The sequence below is a fragment of the Canis lupus genome, chromosome 32 (genome assembly GCF_011100685.1).
Source record: "Canis lupus familiaris isolate Mischka breed German Shepherd chromosome 32, alternate assembly UU_Cfam_GSD_1.0, whole genome shotgun sequence".
NCBI classification, from domain to species: Eukaryota; Metazoa; Chordata; class Mammalia; order Carnivora; family Canidae; genus Canis; species Canis lupus.
Genome location: NC_049253.1, coordinates 18,100,558 through 18,127,264, shown reverse-complemented (window position 1 = coordinate 18,127,264; position 26,707 = coordinate 18,100,558). Strand labels below are relative to the sequence as shown.

The 26,707-nt window shown below is 40.0% G+C and overlaps 1 protein-coding gene across 2 annotated transcripts in view; it reads left to right on the top strand.

The window, feature by feature from the left end:
• Positions 1-9,138: 9,138 nt before the first annotated feature.
• Positions 9,139-26,707, top strand: part of DAPP1 (dual adaptor of phosphotyrosine and 3-phosphoinositides 1) — a 48,230-nt gene continuing 30,661 nt past the window's right edge. The window contains exons 1-2 of one of the 2 annotated variants that reach the window (XM_038582040.1): positions 9,139-9,597; positions 10,298-10,433. In XM_038582040.1, the coding sequence (XP_038437968.1) occupies positions 10,333-10,433 (101 nt within the window). In that variant the 5' untranslated portion in view covers positions 9,139-9,597; positions 10,298-10,332. Of the gene's footprint in view, positions 9,598-10,198; positions 10,434-26,707 lie in introns of those variants that run through there. The other variant, XM_038582039.1, reaches the window with a different exon arrangement.

Sequence of the window (26,707 nt, the reverse complement as noted above, 5' to 3'; positions counted from 1 at the left end):
GCGTACTTGGCATGTGTGGGGATAGTTTCCAGAATCCTGTATGATTGCTTCCCCAAAGTCCTAATATCTCAAAGTTAAAAGGGATTTTTAAAGTGATTTCCCCCAAATATAAGAATCCCTTCAGTAGTAGCCTCAAAGTAAGGGGAAAGGAAGGTTTAGGGAGCAATTTAACTCCAAGGATAGCCAATAAGATTGAGCAACAAGAATGAATCCAGTGATAAGTCAGTCTGTTTTTATTTATCACCAGTGACCCTCAATTCCAAACAACATCAACTATAAGATGCTCATCCAGGCAGGGGCAGACCACCTTCACTTCCCTGCCCTTTCCAGCCTGGCTGACTCCCAGACTTTCTACACGCTCTAGCCTCTCTGACTTAAAATTACATGACTAAGAACATACTCCTTTTTTTTTTAGATTTTCTAATAGGTTAGAATAGATTTTCTACTTTGTATCTACTAATTATTAAAATGATATTTTATAACTAAAAGGTATAAAAACGAAACGAACTAGGGGTGGTAGAAGGGGAGGAGGGCAGGGGGTGGGAGTGAATGGGTGACGGGCACTGGGGGTTATTCTGTATGTTAGTAAATTGAACACCAATAAAAAATAAATTAAAAAAAATAAAATGAAAGGTATAAAAACAACATAAATAAGCACTTAAAAATTTGTCCATAATTCCACTATCCAGAGACGCTTCCAGCCTAGGAGAGGCATATTTCCTGCATGTTCTCCTCCTATCAATTTTTCTTTACATGATTGAGATCATTTGTGTATCTATACTAAAGGCCCTTAATAAATCATATTTTTAAAGGCTGCATAATAATCCACTTATTGGGCTGTGGTAAACATTTTTTAACTATTCTGTTAATGTTATGCATTTAAGTTGTTTCTAGCCTATCACTCTTACAAGATAATGTAATGATGAAGATGACTATAATATTATTGTATTTGTCGGAGTATTTTGGTTAATTCCTAGAAACAGAATTACCGGATCAAAGATTAAGCATTTCTTAGGAAAGCCTTAGCAATTATACTGCTAAATGGATAGTTTACATACCTACAGCAGTGCAGGAAAATGCTGATCACATCAGAACTCACTGACTCGGAGTATTACTATCAGGCAGTTAGGTAAGAGGGAGAGAGCATTGTTTGTTTCTTTTCATTTTTGCTAATTCCATAAGCAAAAACAGGATCCCATTACTAACACAATTTATATTTCTTTGATACCAGTGGGATTTTGCATTTTCTCATTTATGAATTCTCTTCAAGTCCTTTGTTCATATAGATAGCCACTCTTTGGAACATACTTTTTTTTACTAAGAAAATGCATAAAGAAGCACAATTTTTTAATAAGTTTGCCTGCCTGGGCAAGTCTTATACTGAAAGTCTTTCTCTTCTGCCATGTAACCTTGACCCTGCCAACCAAGTGCTGCCTCCTAGGGACACAAAGACTAAGTAGTCATCCCTTCCTTTCCATGGCTCCTTGACCCTTACAGATAACCATCACAGGCCCCTCTGTGCTTCTCTTCTCACACTGATCCACAGTTCCATCATCCTATTTGGTCACATTTTAGTTTGTTGGAGTCCACTGGAGTGGTGGATGGAGAACAAAAGTCAAGCTATGGTCTCACCAGGAGGACGGGGCAGGACTTTGACCTCTACTGGCTTTGGTGCTGTTTGTCCTTGTTAATGTTGCCTAAAGTCCTTGACCCTTTATCTATCATCTACCTTCCTATCTATCATCTATCTATCTGCTGTACTATCTCATGGATGTTTCACAAGTAATAAAGCTACCAAAACTCCAAATCTCTTTCAAATGACTTTTCTCGGGCCAGATCTCTTCATTCTGTGCTCAAAGGATTGATTTGAAGGCTTTAAAAGCAGATCTTTACATTCACGGGAGATGTGGCAGACATTACTAGTAATGCAAAAAAAAAAAAAAAGAAAAAGAAAAAGAAAAATCCATTCTCCTCTTATTTTGGTATACAGCTAGATTTCATTTCTTTTTTTTTTTTTTAAGATTTTATTTATTTATTCATGAGAGACACAGAGAGAGAGAGAGAGAGAGGCAGAGACACAGGCAGAGGGAGAACCAGGCTCCACACAGGGAGCCCGATGTGGGACCCGATCCCAGGACTCCAGGACCATGCCCTGGGCCGAAGGCAGGCGCTAAACTGCTGAGCCACCCAGGGATCCCTAGATTTCATTTCTAAACTCTAGGTTGCAGTTGGGTAGAGCCACAGGATAAGTTGTGTTCAGTGGAATTGGGGCAGTTATATGTGTCTCTTGTTGGTCTAGCCCATAAAAATCTCCCTTAACTGCTCCTCCATGCTGACTGGATTTATGAAACTGAGAACAATTTTGAAATCCTTGTGTTAAAGATGGTGTGACCACTGAAGGCCTGGTTGTAAATGACTATGAGGTAGAGGTTGCCCCCACTGACTTCAATACACTCGCTGGATAATTACATGCATAAGAATTAAACTTCCTTCATGTTAAAGGATTAAATGTTGAGTCTACCTGAAGCAGTAATTTGGCATACCCTAACTAACACAGGAGAAAGTGAGGTATAGTGGAAAGAACCTAGAACGAAAATATATGTAGCAGGTCCATTCCTGACCCCTATTTTCCTTATATGACAGAGGGCTGGAAGCCCACCAACTACATTTTGTTGGTTCCCTTGCCAACTGTCTTCTAGAAAGTGTCTGTCAATTGGGAAACTGGAGAAAGGAAGAAATCTTTTTTTTTTTTTTTTTTTTCCTTTCTGCTTTAGGCAGTACCTCCAGCAGCAATCGTGGCTTCTGCAAGCTGGAGAAGCATTAGTGCCAGTTTTCGGCTGCATCTACAGAAATGTGTCTTCCCAGGTCCCCCAGACCAGCAGTGGCAGAGTCTCCCTCAGTACATCAGCAATGAGGACTTGTGTGCCTGGATCAAAGGAAGTCACAGCTTCCCAATCTCCCTTTTACTTCTCTTGTTCTTCTGACATCTTTGTAGCCAATTCCCTACATTATAGCCTTCCCTGATTGAAGTATCTAGAATGGTTTCTACTTTCTAACCTGGACACTGACTGATGATACACACAAATTCTGTTCTTGGAGCTGTTAATTACTAACACATCCCTTACCATTTCTGAGCCCCAATTTTCTTGTCACTTAAAAAATAACCAGAATTGCACCTAGGTGGGTCAGTCAGTTAAGCGTCTGACTCGATCTCAGCTCAGGTCTTGATCTCAGGGTGTGAGTTCAATCCTCTCATTCAGCTCCACATTTGGGGAAGGGAGGAGCCTACTTAAACAAACAAACAAACCAAGAATAATGAAAACTGCTCTGCCTAATTAACATAACATTCATGATATCCAAAGGAAAGTGGCTATGGAAACTCATCGCAATTTATACATACATTACTATCTTTTTTAATGGAAGTTAAGTTACCTCATGTTGGTCACATCTCCCTCTTTCTAGAATTTTAGGAACCTCTTGAATATTTCTAAATCCTCATCCAGTTAAATATATTATCATCGTCCTCTGAAAAAAAGACTAATACAATCTGCTGCCAACAGGGAAAACTGTTATTCTAAAACCACTGAGGGCAAAGCTTCAGTCCTTTCACATCACCTGATTGGCAAAGATCACCAATGAACCAATGAGCCTGGCTTCCTGTAACTATGCAGAACTGACTGAATGCCAAAGATGGCCTTGGGCACAGAATACATGGTAGACACAAAGGAAGATGGACCTCAGTATCTCAGGTGAATGCTCCTTGACTTCTACTTGCATGCACTTAGGCCTCTCTTAGAAGAAGAACCTCAGCCTTTTATCCCTCAAATCCTCCCCAATTATTTCTGGGAGTTCCCTGAAACATCGCCTCACATGTGCTGAAGACCAGGTCCCAGTCCTGATTTTTGCTCTATCCTTTGTACCAAAAGTCCTATGCAGACCATTTAGCCATGCCGTCCATGAGTGCACAGGACTCCACCCTACCTTCCGGGCTCTGTGGACAGAGTAAAGTAGACAGAAGCAGGACAGGGCTGGCTTTTAATCCCACTACAGTTCTCTCCTCAGGTAGGTGACTTTACATAAATGCCTTTAGTGGATTTGCGATATCATCATTTTTATGATGTTCTTAGAGTGATAAAAAATTGTGCTGAGGTAGACCAGACTGGCCTTTCTGATGTTTTTTAGACCAGGCAATGCTTTGCGGTTAGATGTTATGTATGCCTAGGATATTTGGCAGCACGCTATACCAGATGCCAGTAGGTGCCTCAGGTTGTGAAACCAAAAATGTCTCCAGACACTACCAAATGTCCCCTGGAGGACAAAATTGCTCCCAGTTGAGAACTACTGTCTTAGGGTCTATGGATATGCTGTATTAAGATTCCCCAGAGAGGGGCACCTGGCTGGCTTAGTCAGTGGAGTGTGCAACTCTTGATCTTGAGGTTGTGAGTTCAAGGTGCATGTTGGGTACAGAATTTACTTAAGAATAATAAAATCTTAGAAGAAAAAAAAAAAAGATTCTCCAGAGAAACAGAACCAAAAGGATGTGTATAAATAGAAATGAGATTTATTATAAGGAATTGGCTCGCATGATTATGGAGGCTGGCAAGTACAAAATCTGCAGGGTTGGCTGGCAGGCTAGAAACCCAGGAGAGTTGATGTTCTTTTGAGGCCACAGGCCGTCTGCTGTAAAATCAGGAAGACAGATGCTACAGATGAAGTCTAAAGGCATTCTGCTGGAGAATTCTCTTACTCAGGAAAGGCTGGTCTTTTTTGTTCTATTCAGGCCTTCAACTGATTGAAGAAATCCCCTCAATTATGAAAAGCAATTTGCTTCACTCAGAATCCATCAATTTAGACGTTAATGTAATTCAAAAAAGCCCTCACTAAAATGCCCAGAATACTGTTTGACCAAATAGCTGGGTACCCTGTGACCCCGGTTAAGTTGATACATAAAATTTGCAGTATGTGGATACATAGCTATTAAGACAAGATAACTGCTACTTGAAGCTCACATTCCAAGCAGTGTCCCAAGAGATAAACAAGTGTTTCAGGTGTCTAGCACTGGGAAAGAGACCATTCCAAACTTTGTGGCAAAGAATAGCAACCATTTTATTATGTACATGTATTTTTTTAGATCCAAAATTCAAACAAGGCAGAGAAGGGATGGCTTGTCTCTGCTCTTCAGAGCCTGAGCCTTCAGTAGGCAAGACCCAAACCACTGGGAATCATATAAATGGCTGGAGGCTGGAATCATCTAGAGGCTTCTTCAGTAGTGTGTCTGGAACCTGGATTGAGATGATTCGAGCTGGGCTTATCTGTAACTGTCACCCAGAGTACACACATTCCAGAGTAAAACATTCCATGTGACTTGGGCTTCTCTTGACATCACAGCTAGCTTCTAAAAGGGAGCACCTTAGACAGAATGTCTGGAGAGTGAGTATTCCAAGACATCAAGCAGAAACTGCAAGGCTTCTTACAACCTAGCCCCGAAAGTCATGCAGTGTCACTTCCACCATGTTCTATTGGTCATAGGAGATCACCAAGAATAGGCCAAATTCAAAGGAGGGGGATTAGGTACCGCCTCTTGATGGAAGAGCAACAAGTTCACACTGTGGAAGATCATCTGGGCTGAGAAATAAAGATAGATATAGAATATATCACTTTATATATTATATAATTTACTTGCCACAACAAGTAAGCAAAAACCCTATATAATTAATTCAGGTAGAGTTAAACAGAAGAGGTATCCAAAATATTGAGATTGCAAGTGAATACAGGGAATCTTTAGGGTGATGAAAACATTCTAAAATTGAATTGTGGTGATGGCTGCACATTCTGTAAATTTACTAAAAATCATTGTATTGTATACTTTCAGGACACTATGGTACATAAATTATACTACAGTACGTCTGTTACATATACAGTTAGCATGCCACAAGTATTGAAGAATCAGAATAAACATGGGTGCTGACTCTAATGCTAGAACAGAGTCCCAGAGATCCCTCTTCATTTACTGGGTAGTGGAAAGGTCTCAGATGTCTGGGAATAGGGATGGGCAGGATGACTGGGGGACACTCAGGGGTTCAGAGCAGTAGCTATTTACAAACTTAGATGGAAGTATTTTAACAACCAACATCGAGTGCTTTGACAAGCAGTAAGGTAGAGTAAGGGAACTCAAAGAATAGGCTAGGGGCAGGAGGAGAAGCATTTTAATACGGTAGCTAAGGAAGCTCCTTCCTGAGAAGGTGACCTTTGAACAAAACACCTGAGTGAAGTGAAAGAGGAAACCACATGAGATCTAGAGGGAGAGAAAACCAGGAAAAAGTAAAAGCAATATATGGCCCTGAGGCAAAAATGAACCAAGTTCAAGGAGGAGCAAGGAGGACGGAAAAACTAGTTGAAGAGAGTGAGGAGAATGCCAAATGTGTATGTCCTATAATCTAGAAGATACCCTATCCCTGCTTCAATAACACAGCAGCTGAAAATACTGATAGGAACGGAGATAAAGTTCCCAATGCCCATAAACTCGATCCTTGGCACGCCCTTCCTGTGGCCCTGATGGAGCCTGGGACTTTGCTCTACTCTGGATTACAGCAGGTGTGGGGCACATATGGCCCCTGAGAAGTTCTGACAGAACGGAGCTTTCTTGGGTGGCCTACCACAGTGTGATTCCTAGGGAGTCTCAGTGCGAGACAGGGATTTCCCACTGCTGCAGGGGACTTTAGATTCTCCACCTTCCCTGATGGGTGCTCTGCATTGCTGTGCTATACTACTTCTATAGAACTCTCAAACACTGCAAGATGATATGAGGGAATTAAATCGCACCACTGGTTTAGCAAAAGGAACCAATAGTTCCCATTAGATTAAGAAGGCGAGGAATGGAGCTCAGGATTGACTATTGAAAATGAAAAGTGAGAAAACAATAGAGAAAGGAGGAAATAAGAAAGAGGAACAAGGAAGGATTCAGAAGGCTGGTGAGCTTTAGCCATATCCAGGCAGCCTGTTCAACAAAGAAGCTACGACCGCTTGTAGAGATGAGAAGAAAATAAAATAGGGTCTCAGTTAATTCAAGACAACCCAATTGCCTTAGCCTTTGAAACTGGGTTAAAGATCACATAATTGTGGCAGAGAACACAGAGGTGGTGGCTTCAAGCAAAACTAAATTGGTCTATTTTTATAAGCAGTATGGCAGCTCTGAGCCTGCCACAGAATTAAGAGAAGCGATGGAAGCCCTCCTGTTGGAGAGCTGGCCTGCAGCTGGAAAATGTGGTCAGTCCTTTCTTTCTCCACTGTTTCTGTGCTCTAATTTAATATTAAATGGTAATTTATTTATTTTTCTTTTTCATGGATCGGGAGAACAGAAAGTGGGAAACAGAGTAAGGCTGCCTCAACACTAAGCTATGGTAACCTTGGTCCATGGTAATCCCAAGCCATGGTTTCCCTTACAGAATGTATCCTTTATTTCCCACCAACATAAATGGTGAAGAAAGAGTGAGTGTGCTTATTTTATAACAAACAGTTAACCAAGGAAGCTGAAAGACCATTCCTTCTGTGAAGAGAATGAGTAAAATTGCCATTGCCAGGTCACCAGGTAAAAAGCAGACATTGTGATATTTAAGCCTTCTGTAGAGAGAAATAAATTAGGGTAAGATCGAAAAGGATCTTCAACTATAGTCATTCTTTTTAAGTCCTCCTTAGAGGAGTCTCAAGTCCTAGAAACCCGTTCTTCTAATAAAGAAATTCAAATCTAGACACAATAACTCTCCCCAAATTTCTCTTTATAAGAAAATTGATGGTTTGGATGTGATAGTCATTCTGATAAAGGCCCAAGATTTCTTGATAAATAAAAATGTTTCCAACAAAGCATAAGATGTTCCAGAATTGTTAAAACAGCTTGGTTGTTTGTATCCGTTTCTATGTTCAAAACCCACATGGAAAGAATTTAGTGCTAGGAATCACTACTATTGAAAAGAATATTGAAGTAAGTTAAAAAAGAAGTAAGTTAAAAGAATATTGAAGTAAGTTAAATAATATTTATATTTATAATTTATTTATTATATTTATAATATAATATATTATATAAATTATATAAATATATATATACCTCCTATTTGTTTGGAAGCAAAAGTTGCAGTTTCTTGAAGTATATATATATGTGTATGTATATACACACATATGTATATATGCTTATGTGTGTATAATATCTAAACAATCTATTGTTAAATATATTATCCAGTATTTTGACGACTACCCAGCATTTTGTTGAATCCAAGTGGTAATGCTGCAGCAGCTGGTACTGCTCCAATGCTAAATGTGTAGTTAGTGGAGCAGGGGGGTAGTAGGGAAAGGAGACTGCCTGGGGGAAACGGGGTAAGTGACAGAAAGAATGACATTAGAGGAGAAGGTCACCAATGGGGTAGCAAAATGAGAACAGGAGGAAGGCAGGAAGACTGAAAATGGGAAGAGGGTGATATTAGTAAGCTTTGCTTCTTTCCTGAAAAAAAAAAAAAAAGAGAGAGAGAGAGAGGAGAGGTTAAGTAAAAGAAAAACCAGAATCTGCTAAAATGGGAACAAGATAGATACTGAAACACTGAACAAAAAGCTCTAGAAAGAGAACAGGAAATCTCTGCCCAGATGCCCCGATCTCTGCCAAATGTACATTCAGCACCTCCCAGGCCGGGGCTGGCGTCTGTTGCAAGAGGACCCTGTGCTCCTCTCCGTCCACGCTGTAGCAAAAAGAATTGTAAATGTTCACGTACAATCAGTTACAAGAGTGTTATCAGAGCTTAGTCTCTCCCCCAGGCTGTGTTTAGACATCAGGAATTTCTCCCACACAATCAAAGTAAGCCAGGGTCTCCCCAATCACTGACAAACAGGAACACGAGGGAAAACATTTTTTTTTTATTTCAAAGATTTTCTTTTCTTTTCCTTTCTTTCTTTCTTTTCTTTCTTTTCTTTCTTTTCTTTTCTTTTCTTTTCTTTTTTTTTTTTCTTCTTCTTTTCTTTTTCTTCTTCTTTTTTTTTGGAGTTCAATTTGCCAACATATAGCATATCACCCAGAGCTCATCCCGTCAAGTGCCCCCCTCAATGCCTGTCACCCAGTCACCCCAACCCCCCCACCTCCCTTGTACGTTTCCCAAGGGAAGAGCCGTAAGGAAAGGCGGAATGGTGCCAGATGCAGATCCTCTGCTTTAGGAACAGCTCCTCTGTCCTGGCATCCTGCAAGGCAGTCTCCTCAAACTTGAACGGGCACGGGAGTTACCTTGGGGATCTTGTTTAAATGCAGATGCTGGTCCGGACTGGCTGGGACAGAAGCTCTGCATTGCGACAAGCCCCTAGTCATGCCAATGCTGCTGGCCTTGGGTTACAGAGCACCCCGGTGACCCCTGAGTGAGTTAGGGTAAGAGAGATAGAGAGAAGGGAAAGAATCCAGAAGCACATTCTCTCCTGCATGTAAATAGAGAGAGAAGGCGGGAAGCCACACATGTTCTTTGTTCATTTACTACCCCACTTCGTCCGACTCCCAGACACTCAGCATTGCTGCAGTTTCCCTGGAGCACCTGCAGGCAGACGGGCTGCTCTGCTGCACCGATACCAGCGGTGAGTAAGCCCAGTGAAGGAGGGGGGGCTCCCAGGCTCCCCGCACCAGGCTGGTCCTCCAACTTCTCCTGCCATCTCACCCCATCCTTCCTCCTCAGAGAAAACAGCAGTTGTCTCTGAATCTTGCCAGTCTGAATGCCACGGGCATGTTGAAAAGCTTGGGTAATCAAGGCAGAAGTATCGAGAAGGCACTAAAAACCAGACTTGAGGATCGAGGCTAATGGTTTGACTCTGATTTCTACACCCGCCGTAAAGATGTTCCTGATACAGAAGCTTCCTCGGAGCCCCTTGCGTTGGCGCATGAGATGGAAGATGGGGGTGCCTGTACCCTCTTCTCCCAGGGCTGATAATAGCACCTGGGAGAAACTATGTTTGGCCTTGCCAAAGGAGCCTGAATGGATGGATAGTCCAAGCCCAGCTGGGGTGACTTCATCTTACTTTCCTTTGACAGAAACTGCATGTTGCATGATGCAGCGTGGGTGCCCTCAGAGTAGCTACCTACGTTTGCATACTTCCTGGCTGACAGAAGACTCCTGCCCGTGCCTCAGGGCCAGGGTGGTGAGTGTCAGTGGGAGGAGTAACCCAAGTTTCACTTCCTTGCTGGTTGGAGCCCAGCCACAGCAGGCTTCTCTCTCAGAGGAGGAGAGCGCAAGGAGCAGTAGACCCAACTCTCTCTCTCTCTCTCTGCCTCTTCCCATAGCAACTGGCAGGGGCTGGGGGACGTGAGGAGCGCGAATGGGCAGAGCAGAGTCTCTCGAAGGGAAGATGAGCACCCAGGATCCTTCAGATCTGTGGAGCAGATCAGATGGAGATGCTGAGCTGCTTCAGGAATTGGGGTAAGAAGCAAGTCTTTTCAAAGTACTTCTTGGGTGACCATTGACTCCCAATTCCCTCCCAGATGTTCACTTCGGTTGACTATCTTCAGCACCTTGCCGTCTCAGTCCTCTTCGCTTTCCACTTCACCCCTTTGTGTCTGTTAGGCATCTTTCTGCTTGGGGCCAATCACATTTTAAAGGCATATAGTATTTTCCCAAGAGTGAAAACATGTAAGCAGAAAAAATGGGACAAAAATCAAATGTTGGGCATTCTTTGAGACTAGGAACAGGATTGAGATGTATGAGTCGATGTTACTTGGTTTCCTTGGTGCAGATCTGGTTTATGAATAAAAGTGCTGTTCAGAAGTTTGGAGCTCTAAGCTATTGACAGTAAGAGGGCTGCATTGCCAGTAAGATAAACAGAAAGCCTAGCCTATTGCATCGGAGAGGGACTTTTTCAAAACAGAAAGAATGAGGAAGTGTCTGCACTGTCTCATCTGTGTTTCTCTCTCCTGACACTGCATTTGTCTTGTATGTATGTGTGTCTTGTAGGTGCAACTTTGAGCCTTTTAAATACTAACAAGTCAGGAAGAGGATAAAATTCCTGCCTCAAACAGGTTATAAGTTTAGGTAAGGTGGCATCATCCTAGTCCTGTCTTTAAGAAGGGACCAGATGAGACAACCCATCAGGGTATTTAATAAAAGAAGCAAGTATTACACAAGAGAGGTGTAGGGGGTTTCCTGGAAAAACTGGACCTTTACCCTAAAGCACCAGAAATATCCTAATGAGGCTGATTTTGACACCTGTGCTTCACAAGAGGCAAGACCAGCACCTCTTCATAAATAGCACTGTCTCCACAGCAACCCAGTGACATAGAGCCTATTATCTCCAACTTACAAAGGAAGAAAATGGCACCCAAGGGGTTGAAGAACTCTCCTACATCACACATCAACAAATGGCAAAACTGGGATTTCAACCTGCAAAAGCCTATGTTCTTTGCCAGAGAAAAACTGAAACAGGGATGAAATCTCTGCATTAAGTCAGCAGAGATTATATCTTTTGTGTGGTATTATTGTAAAAGTTCTCCATAAGTCCAGCCTTCAGATTTTAAAATGGAGGTCTCAGAATTGAACTCTACCCTCACTAGATAAATCAGATATAACAGTGAGAATTTTCCATAGTCAACTCCCCTTACTGGGAATTCAGAGTTCTCAGATACCACTGTTCTTCTAGGATGAATCTCCAAAGTGGAAGGGTAAAATACCCCTGAGCATCCAAACAGGTGTCACAAAGTCCAGGCACTAAAGCTAGACCTTTGGGCTCTCACTTACAGCCTTATGAAATTATTAAAGTATAATTTGTTACATGCTTCATTATCAATATCCCCAGCCTATGATCAGCAGGAAGTTTCAAAAGAGAAGAGAGACAAAGGAGGTACTCAATTCTGGTTCTATGAGCCCACATTCAATGCTTGAGTGACGCTGTAACCTCCTTGGATGACAGAGATGAGCTAAATGATGTCTCCTCTCTCTACCATATGCCCACAGCAGGAAGTGACTGTGGGCAAAACCCACAAGGAAAACAGAATTGTGCCTTCCCTCTGTTGTCAAAGAATGGACATTTAATACAACCCAGAAACACCCAAACCAGGTACATTTATACCAAGACTTCTGTATTTCAGAAGGCCTGGAAATTTACTAAACATTTGATGATGGTTTCCATAGAAGGCAAGCGGCAGTTAATCTGGGAAAATTGCTCTCCGGTTCAGGTTTTCAACCTTAGCTGTACACTGGTGTCACACAAAAAGTTTTTAAAAATTTCTGTCCAGGCCACATGCCAAACAAATGACATTAGGTTCTTGGGAGTGAGTGTTTTCTTTTTATACTCCCCAAGTGACTCCAGAGAGAGACCAAGGTTGGGAGTCACTGCATAGAGTATAAATCCAGCAGAAGTGCTGAGAAAAATGTGATTTTATTTTTCACTTATTGGGAATGTAGCTGAATCTTAAAGGCATTAATAAATGTTGACATTTTGTTTGTTGGTTTGGAAGCAGTTTGCTTAACAATTTTATTGAGGTGTACTTTACGGATAACACACCCTCATTTCAAGTATACAAATCCACAATTTTTAGTGACTTTAAAGAGTGGTTCAAACATCACCATAAATCAATTTTAGAACATTTTCATTTCCCCAATAAGAACATTTAGTAGTTTATTTAAATACGATCAATAGCATGCTGATAAACCACTTGGACAAGGAATGATTTCTAGAGTCTGCCTATACTTCTACCACAGGTGATTTCAAGCTGCCAAAGGTTCAACAACCCACCTGTAAAATTCCTGGAAATTTAATAATGGACTTGAGCAAGTTCTTGCCCCTTCAGGACATCTCTGATATACCTTTTGCAGGTGTTAATATGTCAGAAAACCCGAAAACGAACTGTTACCCCTTGCAGAATTCTGAATATAAGTGAGACTCTTCCTTTGAGACTTTAAGTCACTGGTTAGGTGTGATCTGTACCAAAACTTTGGATTAATTCAGTTTTTAAAAGGCTCCATTAAAACAATATGACTTAATGTAATTGATAAATAAACAGTGGCTGGTTTTAGTGACTTAATTTTTAAATTATTTTAAATATATTACTTGAGTTGTTAGGTAGATTTGTATGTTCGTATTTTCCTCTTTTTTTTTTTTTTAAGATTTTATTTATTTATTCGTGAGAGACACAGGCAGAGGGAGAAGCAGGCTGCATGTAGGGAACCCAATGTGGAACTTGATTCCCAGACTCCAGAATCACACCCTGAGCCAAAGGCAGATGCTCAACTGCTGAGCCATCCAGGCGTCCCAATATTCTTATTTTTCATAGATATAAACAGATAATGCAATGGTTAGAGTTCATATATCCTTGTTCTTGGTCCCTATTTTTATTCGGGCTCTGGAATATGTAAATTCCAAAAATTAAACCCTGAACTGCAGCAAATCAATCCATCACTTGCCTTTCTAGGGCACACATGGCTTACTCAGAACACTGGTTTATTCTTTTCTAAAGTACCCAGATCATGGAACTCTGAGGCATTGCTGAGTCTCATCTATAGAGGGTCAATCTAAAAACATTTATTTTCTTTAATTAGAAATGTATGAATGTGTCCAAAACAAAAGGGAAATAAAACCATCTGTGATTGTTGCTCAGCTTCATTTACACTTTGGAGGGATGGGATTAGGGGTGGAGGTGGACTGTGGGGAGGAAGGAATGGACAAGGGGTGCCCAGAATGGTCAGTGATAAGGAAGAGGTGGGCTGAGAACAGCCGGGCTGTTTGTTGCTTTCAAAATGAAGCAATGGGGAAATGAAACAAGTAATGACTACTAGAGAGGTCACCTAAATAACTAACTAGATATAAAACTGCTAGTTAGCCAATAATTTAAAGTTCCAGACATTCTTTGATTATAACAATGTTTCCTACAAAGACAATGTATTAAATCAATCAGTCAGTCAATCAATCTCTAATTTTTCTACCCCTGAACATATAAGAGGAGGTTAGAATAGATCAGGGGTCAGCAAGTTTTTTTTGTAAAAAACCAGATAACAAATTTTCCAGGCTTTGCAGGCTTTATGATTTTGGCCACAACTACTCACATCTGCCACTGTCATGCAAAAACAGCCATAGATAATACAGAAACAAATGACCGTGACAGTGTTCAAACAAAATGTTATTTATGGATAGTGAAATTTGAATTTCATATTATTTTCATGAGTCATAAAATATTCTTCTATTGTTTTCCCCAACCATTTAAAAATATAAAATAATTCCTGTCTCTTAATCTATACAAAAACTTATACCCTGGCAGGATTTAGCCCTCGAGTGGTGGTTTGCTGACTCAGGGAACAGATGATGATAATCAAAATGAGTCCTCATTATGAGGCAGACAGTTTTGCATACACTAGCTCTTGTCTTCAGAAGGTACTGGCATTTCAACTTTACATACAAGAAGACTCACTAGTAGAAAAATCAAGTCGCAGAGAATCTGTTGTGATAGTCATTATTTACTGACCACATACTATGTGCCAGCATCATGCCATAATGCCCATTATGTCACTAAGTGTTATGTCCAGTAACACTTTCAATGTGGTATAATTAGGCCCATTTCATAGAGACAGAGAGTGAGTTCAGATAAGTGTGGTGAACCATCCAGGTCACAGACCTCATAGAGGTACAGCTGAGGGACATGTGTGAGAGCTTACCCCGAAGCAGATGCTCTTTCCACTGATTGAAGAAGCTCTATGTTCTAATAATGGCAACTGGTAATCATTGGATGTCACTATGTGCCAGCCACTATTTTAAATTCTTTGCATGTATGATTTATTAAATTCACACATCACTGTGATAGATACTATCACAAATATCATTTCCATTTACAAATGAGAAAAGTGAAGGACAGAGCTTTTATCACATGTCCAAGTTTACATGCTCAAAAACCTTTAAATCCTAAAGTTTTGTTCCAGGGCTCACATGACTGTGCACTAAAGCAATTTGCTAATTTTCATCAAACTTGTCTCTTCTTATGATAGTAGCTCTATTTGTTAGTACTACTATGAACTGAGAGACACAAAGCAAGTTCTGTGATTACTACTACAAATATTATTACTAAAAGATACTATTCTTAAAAAATGAAAAGATAAAACATACAGAAAAAATAAAATAAAAGACAATTTTTCTTTCAAGTTCTTCACATAATATGCATTCTCATGCACACAAAGCTAGGCCAATACCCTAATTAATCAAAACTTTATTGAATTTTGTGTAGATTCCATTTTTCAGAGCTAGACAAACAGAATAGGCTAAGTATAGTAAAGTCAAAGTTTTGCCCTTGTTTTCGTTTTTGTAGAGAGAGTGAGCAGATGGGGATGGGCAGAGGGAGAGAGAGAGAGAGAAAGAGAATCCTCAGCAGGCTCCATGACCAGCACAGAGCCTGATGTAGGGTTCTATCTCACAATCCTGAGATCTCGAACCAGGCCAAAATCAAGATCAGAGGCTCAACCAACTGAGCCACCCAGCTTCCCCTAAAGTCAAAGTTTTAAAGGAATCTGTTTACAAAGCTCCGATACCAAGTAGAGCTATAGAGCTTGTTCCTTTTCTGTGCACAACTCTGTAATCTTGGATTCTAAAAATGGAAGGTAATTCTCTCATAGCTGTAGGGGAATATGTAACTAGTGTACAGTTCAGTCTCCCCTTGACTCAAATTAATTTCCTCTTCAGTTGTGTTTTCTGTTCCTCTGTGAGTAGTGGTGACTTCCTTCTACCTACATGTGGAAATCTGTCCACAAAACTGCTTCAGACTGAGTGGGGTCACTTTGTTCATTCATTCACACTCACATCCATTCATAGATCCAGCTGTTGAATGATGACATTATGCAAGGTAGTGTGGGGACATTGAAATTAAGAAGAAGAAATGGCTGTCCCTTCAAAGGGTTTACAGCACAGAGGACAGAGACTGTACACACCCATGTAGTTAGAATGCAGGGGAGAGGGGCTGAGGGTCATGACTGTGTCTAGATAAAGCTCACAGCACACGGCAAGAAGGAAGGAGCTCACTGGTTGTGGACAATATGGCTTTGGACCTGATAGGTATTTGTCAGTTGATGTCAGAAAAGATGACATTTGCTAATGAGAAAATGGCATGAGTAAAGGGGTAAAAGTGGCAAAACACGGGAGTATTCAAAAAGTAAAAGAAATCCACACAATTCTGGGCCTCTCATCCTTGGGACCCAGCACCTAATGAGCTCTCATTCAGTTGGTTCTGGGCTCTACCTCTCAGAGTCCCCATGGGAAGCCTCATTCTTTGTGGAACATCCACCTGCCTTTCCTCTTCTAGTTTCTATTGTCATAGCCATAGCCATAGCCCCTTTTTTTAAAGCCTGCATTAATTTCTTTTTCTTCCCAACTCCTCTAGAGGATAAATTCCTATTCTGAGCCCACACGTTTCTGGCTCCTACACCCTGTTATGGACCTGTCTAAAACCAGTACAGATCACCTAGTGAACTTTTTTTTTTTTTTTTTTACCTCGTGGACTCTTAACCATGTTGCTTGCTTCACCTCCAGATTCTCTATGGTCATATGTTATCCCTGCCACCTGCCCACTAGAGTCTTCCCCCATTATCCGTTTTTGTTTAAAAATATTTATAACTTTAGGGGCATCTGAGTGGCCTGATCGGTTAAACATCCAACTCTTGATTTTGGCTCCCAATCATGATCTCAGGGTCATGGGATCAAGCCCCACATTGGGTGCTCATCGAGGAGTCTGCTAAACCCTCCCCTTCTGCTTCTCTCCCACTCCCTGTACTCTCTCTCTCTCTCAAATAAATAAATAAAATCTTTTATTTTTTTAATTAATTAATTTATTTATTTATTCATGATAGACATAGAGAGAGAGGCAGAGACACAGGAGGAGGGAGAAGCAGGCTCCATGCTGGGAGCCCAATGTGGGACTTGATCCGGGGACTCCAGGATCGTACCCTGGGCCAAAGGCAGGCGCTAAACCACTGAGCCACCCAGGGATCCCCAATAAAATCTTTTTAAAAAAATGTTTATAGCTTTTATTTATTTATTTATTTATTTATTTATTTATTTATTTATTTATTATTTATTTATTTATTTATTGTTTATAGCTTTTAAAAAGCATAAAAGCAATGTTATTTGTTTTGATAAAAATATGGTTAGGAAAGAGAATGTTACTTTTTAGAAACCCACGCTGGACTACTTAAAGTGTCATTATATCTAAAATCAACTTTTAAATTGTTCATCCAAAAATATATAAAGAATATATGGCCAAAGTTTGAAAATTATGCTACTTAAAATATGGGTATAATTTAAGTATGCATATTATTTTTTCTATCATATATGCTATTTTTCTACTTACTGAAGTTACTCATAATAAACAGTTAAAATAATAATCATCTGTATTAATTATGGAAAATTTGGGATATAAAGGCTCCCAAAAAGTCAGTCATGTACAACCATCCAGAATGACATATTGTTCAACCTGTCTTCAGTCTTTTAAAAATATTTTTCTGTAAATACATCCCCCCACACACACACAGATAAAATTGTGGCCATAACACATATATATATTTTTCTCTTGCTTTCTGGTAGGATATTTTTCCGTCATCTATTTTTAGTCTGTGTCTAAGCAAGTTCTGGGTCTGGTTTTTCCCCGGATCAACCTGTTTCCCTCTATTAAAGTCTGGATATTTAGGTTGGTCCAAATTCCAGAAGGCTTTATATAGATTAAGAGTTTGGACTTTGGTCAAACTCCATTTGACAATATGGACTTACTGAATGCTTTTAGGAATGTGGAATTACGTGGTCGTCATGTTTTGTTTTTAGATTAATCTGGTAAATTAATCTGGTAGTTGAGCTCATGATAGGTAGCAATGGGTCCAGAGCCAAGAGAACTAATTAATGAGGGACTTTACAGATTGGTGAATAAGGAACTAGAATGGTGACCTGGGAACAGCAAGAGAGGAAAGGAGGTAGAAGCCAGTAATTCCACTTAGCTAAGCACGGTAAGTGATTTACATTCAAGTAAGAATGAGTTCTGCATTTGTATAGTTTTTCAAAATAATGTCAAAGGTATTTTGAAAACCTTAATGTCACAAGTGTCTTTGAATTCATTCTTTGTTTTCTTTACCACTACCTATTTCTAACGTTGTCTGCAGTTGTAGAATTCTGACTTAACACCAGTAGATACTATGTCTTGGATTGATTCTCTAGATACTACACTTCACAAATGTCAATCCTAAAGCACTGAGAGGTTTGTCCACCTGCTCTTAGCTGAACACAGTAAACTCCTTTACATGGTGAATTCCCAGGGAGCAGGACTGTAGCTGATTCATCCTTGTCTGCTCCACGCCAGCCCACCACTTGGCAAAGAGCAGATGTCTGAAGATTTGAATTCCCCCAAGTTGAGTCAAAATCAAGACCAGAATTTAAAGTCCTTGACTTTATCCCTCTTCCACACCAACCCTGATGATACATTTGCATTTGTTACCCTCAGACTCATTCTGTCCCCTTGTACCTGAAAGTTTTTACACATGGTGAGAGGCATCATCTGAACCCTGCAACACAGAGGAGATAACTAATAACAAAGATCTGTCTGTATTTTTTTCATCCTACAAAGTTTGGGGCTCTCTCCGGTAGCTGTAGGTTGCTAAAAGTGGCCCTCTCTGTCTTCTGTAGCCACCTGCAATAGCAGCTTGCCAGCAGTAACTCCAGTCCAAAGACAATGACCTGGAAGCAGTATTTTATGCAGAACAGACTACAAGAATAATGAGAATGAGTGCAGAGTCAAGCTTGATTCCACTTGCGGATGAGCGCCCCTGAGAAAATCTCTGGCGTGGGTCTCTACCCAGACATTCCAGGCCTCTGCAAGTTCTTATCCATGAAATATTTTTACCAATCAGTCTCTGAGGTTTGGCTCCCAGTCCAAATCAAACTGTTGCTAAGCCCCAATCCCTGGAGGACCAGTAATGCTCTTTTAGTCTTGTGACCATTCCCGCACTGTGCTGGCTGACCTGGGGATGGCCCGAAGGACCTGGGCTGGAATGAGATACAAATTGCCACCCATCCTCCCACACTGGGGTCCATGACACTGCCCCCCTGGTCCCTGCAAGTCCTTGAGTTCCCTGGTGTGGCGACCCATCTATGAGTGAGGCTCTGCGGATCTCTATGGGTCTGTGTCCTTCTCTCTCTTTGGTTTCTCTGCCTCTGTCCCCTGAATACTCTGTGTCCCTCTGTTTTGTGTTTCCCAAGCCACTGCCCTGTGTGCTTCCGCTGTATGTGGGAGCCACTGTGCCTTTCTCTGGTTCTGAATCTCTGTGCCACTCTCTGACTGTCTGAGTCTTTGTTTCTGCCTCTGATTCTGTTTCCATCCTCAGAACTGCTTTCCTCATTCCTTGGACTCCTTCAAGAACAGGTTTGCCCTGATCTCCGACTCCTGGGAAAATTCTCTCTTTCCCTTCAGTCCTGTTTTGCTTTAGAGAGTTTTGACACCTACAAAAAACAAAACAAAACAAAACAAAACAACAACAACAAAAAAACCCCACACACCAAAAACAAAAACAAAAAACCCAAAGTTTCGGAGCTACCTTCAGTTCCTCATTTGACCAGCTAGCCAGAGCCCTGCTTCTATCATCACTCAGGTATGTCTCCTAATGCCCGGCACAGCTGGCCTCAGCATTTAGCTCTGCTATTAGCACATGTAAATGTGGGCATTCAGAATGGCAATATGAAAAGCCACAGACAAGCAGGTTGTATGACAAAAACTGCCTTATTAGAAGGACTTTGGTGAGCTTATCTTCAGCCTAACCTCTGCATAACACTTAGGCCTCTCTTAGGCTTCATTAATATCTAAAAACTTTGCAAGGCCTGTTTGGTTCTCTCCACTTGGACAGGGTCTGTTGCTATGATCAATGGAAAAATAAGCTCACGTTTGTGAATATGGGATATAACGTATTTATACGGACAACACTGTCTTATCCTAGATATTGGCACGACCTTAGTGTAACATGCATTGCAGTGCTGATAGTTCTTGGGCTGACAAGGTTTTTCCTTATCCTAAACCCACAATTTCTGATAGCGTAAAGGGCCAAGAACTTTATTTCTCACAAAGTCATGGTGTTTAGAACCAATCACATGACCAAATGAACGTGAAGGAAATCAGCAGCCAAGCAATCCTGTAGAACAATTCAAGTGCTAAGGCCGGGTTAACCCAAGTTAAGATTGCTTGGAGTAGGATTGCTCAATAGTTTTATCTTATGTTCTATCAACTGTGTGTTGAGAAGGATTCTGAGGCCAAGTATAACCTTAGCCAGAAAGAAAACAGATCAATTAGTTATATCATCCATGGCCTTTAAAGAGAGGGGGGACATCATATATTATACATTTGCTGCCTTTGAGCTAGAGGGTACACAGAGTGTGTCTGTATCATTCAAAAGTGAGAATAATTTTGAAAACAAAGGAAAAAGAACATTCTCTAAAGAGTGTTTTTATTGACTGCTCAACTCCAAGGACTTTTAGCTACAGTCACACAATCAGGAGTCTCTGTTCTTGCTTTAGATTGAAATATATATTTTATTTATAACTTTGATGGGACTGAATGTAGATTTTGTGTCACTTCTCTTTGCCCGGAAGGGGAAGAATAAATCAATAAATATGTAAATAATCTGTAGATGTGGGTTACTAAGAAATTTTCTCGCCAAGAAATATATAATCCAAATGGTTGAGTGGCTCAAGTTTTAACATGAAAGATCATTTCCTATGCCCACCTGTTCTTCCAATGTTATTTGGCATTATTGCTCAATATAAAGCCTCTGTTCCAACAAGACATTCTGTTTCCTATAAATGCCATGCATGTGTCAACCACAGTGCCTTTGCTTAGGTCATTTCTCCTGTTGCAATGCCCTTTTCTCTCATTATTTAAACCTATATTTATTCTTAAAAAGTGTCAATTCATGGTCTTCCTCCTCCATGAAGCCTTCCCTGATATGCCAGTCCCCTGTGAGCTCCCCCTCTTATATCATTTACTGTCCATATCACTAGGAGTGCAGCTATTTGGGAAATTTCTGTGTGCAAATCCTCCTCTTTTCCTCCCCATTAGACCTTTAAGATCACCTAGTACTTTCTTTGCTCTCTGTGTACTCCTCTTTAGGTGAGAAACACCGTGAACTCAAACCATTGAAGTTACTGAAACAAATTAAAGTTTTTAGGATCAAGAGTACTTGACCTCTGTGTTTCTCAAACTCCAAACTTCATTATAGATCATATAAGACTCTTGATAAATACAGATTATAGTTCAACAAGTGTAGGGGGGCCTGAGAATGTACATATCTAACAAGATGGCAGGGCACTGAGTAGCAAGGCTTTGTGTTGTTTTTCAAACACCAGGCACAATGTTTTAGTGTCCATAAAGTCAATGTAGTGGGTCACAATCATGTGTGTCAAACATAAATGGAAGAGAAAAGAAAATGGTATATAATAAGTATCCTATGGAAATACAGTGTCGTTTCCTATAATACTTTGTGTTTTTTGTGTGTGCCTACAATATGTGTGTGTGTGTGTTTGAGAGAGAGAGAGAGAGAAAGAGAGAGAGAGAGAGAGAGAGAAATGAAATATTAATTTTGTATCAGTGACTTAAGACAATAAAACACAATGGGATAAAAACTATGAAGGCACCAATATGCTGGGGCAATTTCCCTGAAGGCGCTAGTACAAAGGGACACTGCACTGGAATGGGAGAAGGGGCTGGCTTGAGGACCAGCTGCTGGATCTAGCTGGTCTGCCTTTCTCTGTGGTTGAGCTGGCTTCCTGTACCTAACTGAGAGGCAGCTATGAAAATTCTTTAGTGGGTGTGTGTTTCCTACTTTGTTACTATATCATGGAAGGGGTAACACCACTGTTTCCTTCAAGGTCAACTGCTGGTTTGGGTAATCTCATAAACCCAGTGCAAATATTCTTTAGAAGCTTGAGGAGTCTCTGCTCTGTTACCTCCATTAGACTTGAAACATATTTATAGCAATGTGTGGGCCTTGGGGGAAAAAAAGAATATAACATTACTTGAATGTATGTTATAAATAGTTTCTTGCTCTTTTTTACTTCTTCAGAAAAAATGAGACCAAAAGAATTTTTTTTTTAATTTTTTGTTTCAGGAAAGATTGAACCTTATTCCAAACTATTCCCTTGCCTAGCACAATGTCTAGCATATCATATCTAGCATAAGATACAAGACTTGCTATTTATAATGTTTTATATTTAACAAATCTTGTATCTTGTTCTCTCCTGCAAAAGTTAAAGAATCATTATAAAAGTTTGTAAAAGAAGACAGATTTTCAATATGTTTCCAACATATGGAAACATAAGGGTTTTCTTACCATAGTGTTGTTATTAGTCACCTTGACTGCTGAGAACAGTAAAGTTGCTACTTGGATGTCACATACCTAACAAGTTGGAAGTTGGAGCAGACAAGGGAGCTAAGGAAATGACCAGAGACAAAGGCATGGTCTCTTTTCCACAGAATTCTCACTGATGCTCCACGTTACATACACTACATAAACCTTTATGATCCAAGTTAGCTGCTTATTAGCATTTCTTTTCAGTTGGTGTTGGCTAGTTGTAAAAAGGTTTCTTACTGGACTTACTTCTGAAAACATCAGCCTCCTAATGCAGTTGGGGAAGACGTGACCGAACAGCAGAGGAAAATGAGTTTTAATCAACTGTTGGTGCGGCATGAATCAGCAGCATGATGCAATTGTCAAGAAATGAATGCAATCTTGGGATGCCTTCTACTGTGTACCTAGCAGAATACTACTTCTACTGTGTACCTCCCTAGAATAAGGGAGATCCTTTGAGGCTTAGTTTTACACATCAGATCTTACCTTTAAGATAGATTTTTAAAATTTGGAAGGTATTCAAAGAAGATAAGATCCCTGGGTGATAAAGGAACTGAAAGCCTGTCATAAAAAGAGAAGTTGAAGGTGAAGGAAAGAGAAAATGTACAATCTAAATGATTTAACTGTTTGTTTAAGTATCCTGTATGAAACTCCAACAAGTAGGGATGCCTGGGTGGCTCAGTGGTTGAGCATCTGCCTTTGGCTCATGTCATGATCCCACATTGGGCTCTCTATGGGGAGCCTGCTTCTCCCTCTGCCTATGTCTCTGCCTTTCTCTCCGTGTCTCTCATGAATAAATAAATAAAATCTTAAAAAAAAAAAAAGAACTCCAATAAGTAGCTCTGGGACCATTTGTGGAAAGCTACACAGCAGGAAACAGCAATTCAGTGTAGGAAGAGTTTTCTGGCCATCAATCATGGCAGTATGAAAAGAGCTTGCCTATAAAGTAGTAAGTTCCTGTCATTGACAATATGTACCAAAGACTGGGTAAGAGTCTCGTTAGGGTTGAGGTTTAATCACATACTGTACAAAAGAATTTTTAAAAAGACTCATAAACCAAATTTGTGGTTGCAGTGGGGATTATACACTGGATTTTATTTACTAAGCTAAACATTTTTTTAAAGATCTATTTATTTATTTGAGAGAGAGAGCTAGAATGAGTGTACATGCACCATCAGGGGAAGATGCAGAGGGAGAGAGAGAAGCTTAAGCAGGCTTCCCGCTGAGCACAGAGCCCAATGTGGGGGTCAATCTCATGACCCTGAGATTATGACCTGAGCCAAAAACAAGAGGCGGGCACTTAACGGATTGAACTACTCAGGCGCCCCTAAACTAAACATTTGTTGTTTGTTTTTTTTAAAGATTAGAAGTATATGCAATTTTTATGGTCACCAGAAAGAAGTTTACTGTAAAACCAATGAGGCTTCAGCTTCAGGGCCCCTCCTTAGTACAGACCACAGCCATATAGTTAATAAATGTCATCCACTCAAAAAGTATTTAAGTTTAGTTCCTATACATGAAAATGTAAAATATCCTGGAATCTTAGAGCTCATATTTGAGAGAAATTTGATAGAGGTCCCAGAATCTGCCAACAATTTAAAAAACTTCATTACCAATAAACCTGAAAATAATTTTTCTATGCTGTCAATAATTTCTAAAATAGTCTAGATAAAAGACCAAATTATTGTTCTATTCTCTCTCTAGAAAAAGATATTATAAAATTGTCATATGAAGAAATAATCAAAAATAATACAACCAAAAATGTAGAGGAAAAAAGTATAATGGTATGCGAGACAGTTAATGAAAATAAGTTATTTTTCTTGGTTTTGTGATGTTTGTAATATTTCTCAGCTTTTTAAATCTGTAAGTTTTTGTGATTTCTCATTCCAAATGATTTCCTATTTTTGGTAATTTTATATTAATTTTCTTAAAGAGAATTCCAAATTTTACAAACTTCAAGCTCCTCAAAATCTGACCCATCCCCTTAAAAATCAGAATAATCAAAAAATAATTTTTTTAACACAGTTTCAATGATAGGAGCTTAGGTGGGACCCAGTTTCATGCAGTTAGAACTTTAAGTAATGAGCTGTCAGATGTGCGTATTAAGCCATAAAAATCCGTGGAGCCATCAACCAAGGATCTGTCAATATCCAGGGCCCTATGTAACTTGGCCAACCACCCAGCTTCATCTCACACCCCTGACTGCCTTTGTGCCCTGCTGGCACTCACCCCGTTACTCACACCACCAAGTGGTGCTCTGATACTAGACACACCTACCATTCTCTTGTTTCTAGGTCTGCACTCCTCTTAATTCCTTTCCCATGGAATAGCTCCCTGAACAATTGTCATTCCAAATCATACCAGGCTTAAATGGAGAAAAAGTTTCTCTCTCTTCTCTCTCTCTCTCTCTCTCTCTCTCTCTCTTTTTCTCCCTCTCCTTCTCCTTCTCTCTCCAATCCCCAAAGTGCTAGGTCAGTTCCAGTGTTCAACACACAATAGTTGAATAAATCAAAGAATAAAACAAACTATTAACAGGGCTATCTCTGGAGGTTAAAGAAGAAATTAACAGCATCTTGAATCTTGGTTCCTTCCAGGATTTGAGTTTGGTGTGCATTTTTTTCAGACTTTTTTTTTTTAAGATTTTATTTATTTGAGAGAAAGAGAGTATGAGCGGCGGTGTGGGGAGGCACAGGTAGAACGCGATTCCGATGAGGGGATTGATTCCAGCACTCTGGTATCATGACCTGAGCCGAAGGAAGATGTTTTAACTAACTGAGCCACCCAGGCTCCCTTTTTATTCAGACTTTTATTTTATGTGTTTACATGCCTTTATATGTAAATGTATATGTATTTTATTTTTTGGATGGAGGGAAAAGATTTTTTTTTTAAATAAGTGGTATCATACTGCACCTGCCACTAGTTCCTCTAACTTACTGACATATTTTGGGGTCCATCAACCTTGATGTGTGCACGTACCACAAACATCTTCAGTGATTCTTAGTGGGGGTGCGCTTGGCTTCTGAGCAGGACAATTTTCACTTGTTCAGGACTGCAGCGTTCTTTGTTAGGAGTTAAGCATTCTGCCCCCGTCCCAAAGTGCCAATAGCACCTGACCCCTTGCCCTCATCACTTGGCAATGAAATGGTCTCAACACCTTTTCACTTTCAGTTAACTTATTACATAATCTTAGCCTTTGAGTTCAACTTTATCATTTCATTGTTGGTAGATATTTAGGCTGGTTTCAAATTTTTACTCTCACCAAGAAACACCTCTGTTCCTACTTCCATCTGCTTATGTGTGAGTGGTTCTGGAGGCAGACACTAGAACAGGAGTTGCTGGTCATACGTCCATCCATGTTCTGTTCACATGTGCTAGATTCCCCTCTGACTTACACCCTTTTACCAACAGTAGATGGTAATAGCCATGGCCTGTATTCTTCAATACCTAATCCTCTCTAATTCTTCAGTTTTAGCCAATCTGGCAAATAAAGAAAATAATCACATTGTTATCTTAATTTGCATTTCTCTGATTAGTATTGAGATTTATTTGAATACATATTTCCCCTTTTGTGAGAGACTTTCACTTTCTCTTCTGTATGTGTACATATTTTAATTTTTACTATACATGATTTCTAATCAGAAAAAATAATGCACACTTTAAAAAAACAACTTACATGTCCTTTAAGGCTCACTCAGGTATTGGTTCATTCTAATAATGGTCTTGATCTTTCTCCCTGGAACCATTCTCTTGGACAGGGTTTGCAAAGTACTTGTCTTATCCTCTTGACTAAATTAATAGAACCCAGGGGCACCTGAGTGGCTCAGTGGTTGAGCATCTGCCTTCAGCTCAGGTTGTGATTCTGAGGTCCTGGGATTGAGTTCCGCATCAGGGTCCCTACAGGGAGCCTGCTTCTCCCTCTGTCTGTTTCTGCCTCTGTGTGTGTGTTGTGTGTGTGTGTCTCATGAATAAATAAATAAAATATTTTTTAAAAAATAATTAATGAATAGACTCTAGACTGAGGCTTTTACATTTTTGTTCCCTTTGACCTGCCTTCTATAAAGTCTTGTGCCATATTCTGCACAGATTTGAAGCTTAATAAATAAAAATTTGAGTGATAAAATGTAGAGGTTGATTATGGGAAAATATCGACTTTATTTTCAACCTTTAGCTCTTTGTGTGAATGAGGTCTTGATTGAATCTTACCAAAAGTGGGACATATTTCTATAAAGGACATGTAATGTTCTTGGACCTATAGTCACTTCTTTGGAAGATATGCTCATCAAAATTTCTAGGAAAGGAATACTTAACTAGTAGAGGAAGTTCAGATATATGTGGAAGAGCTCTTTGGGGAA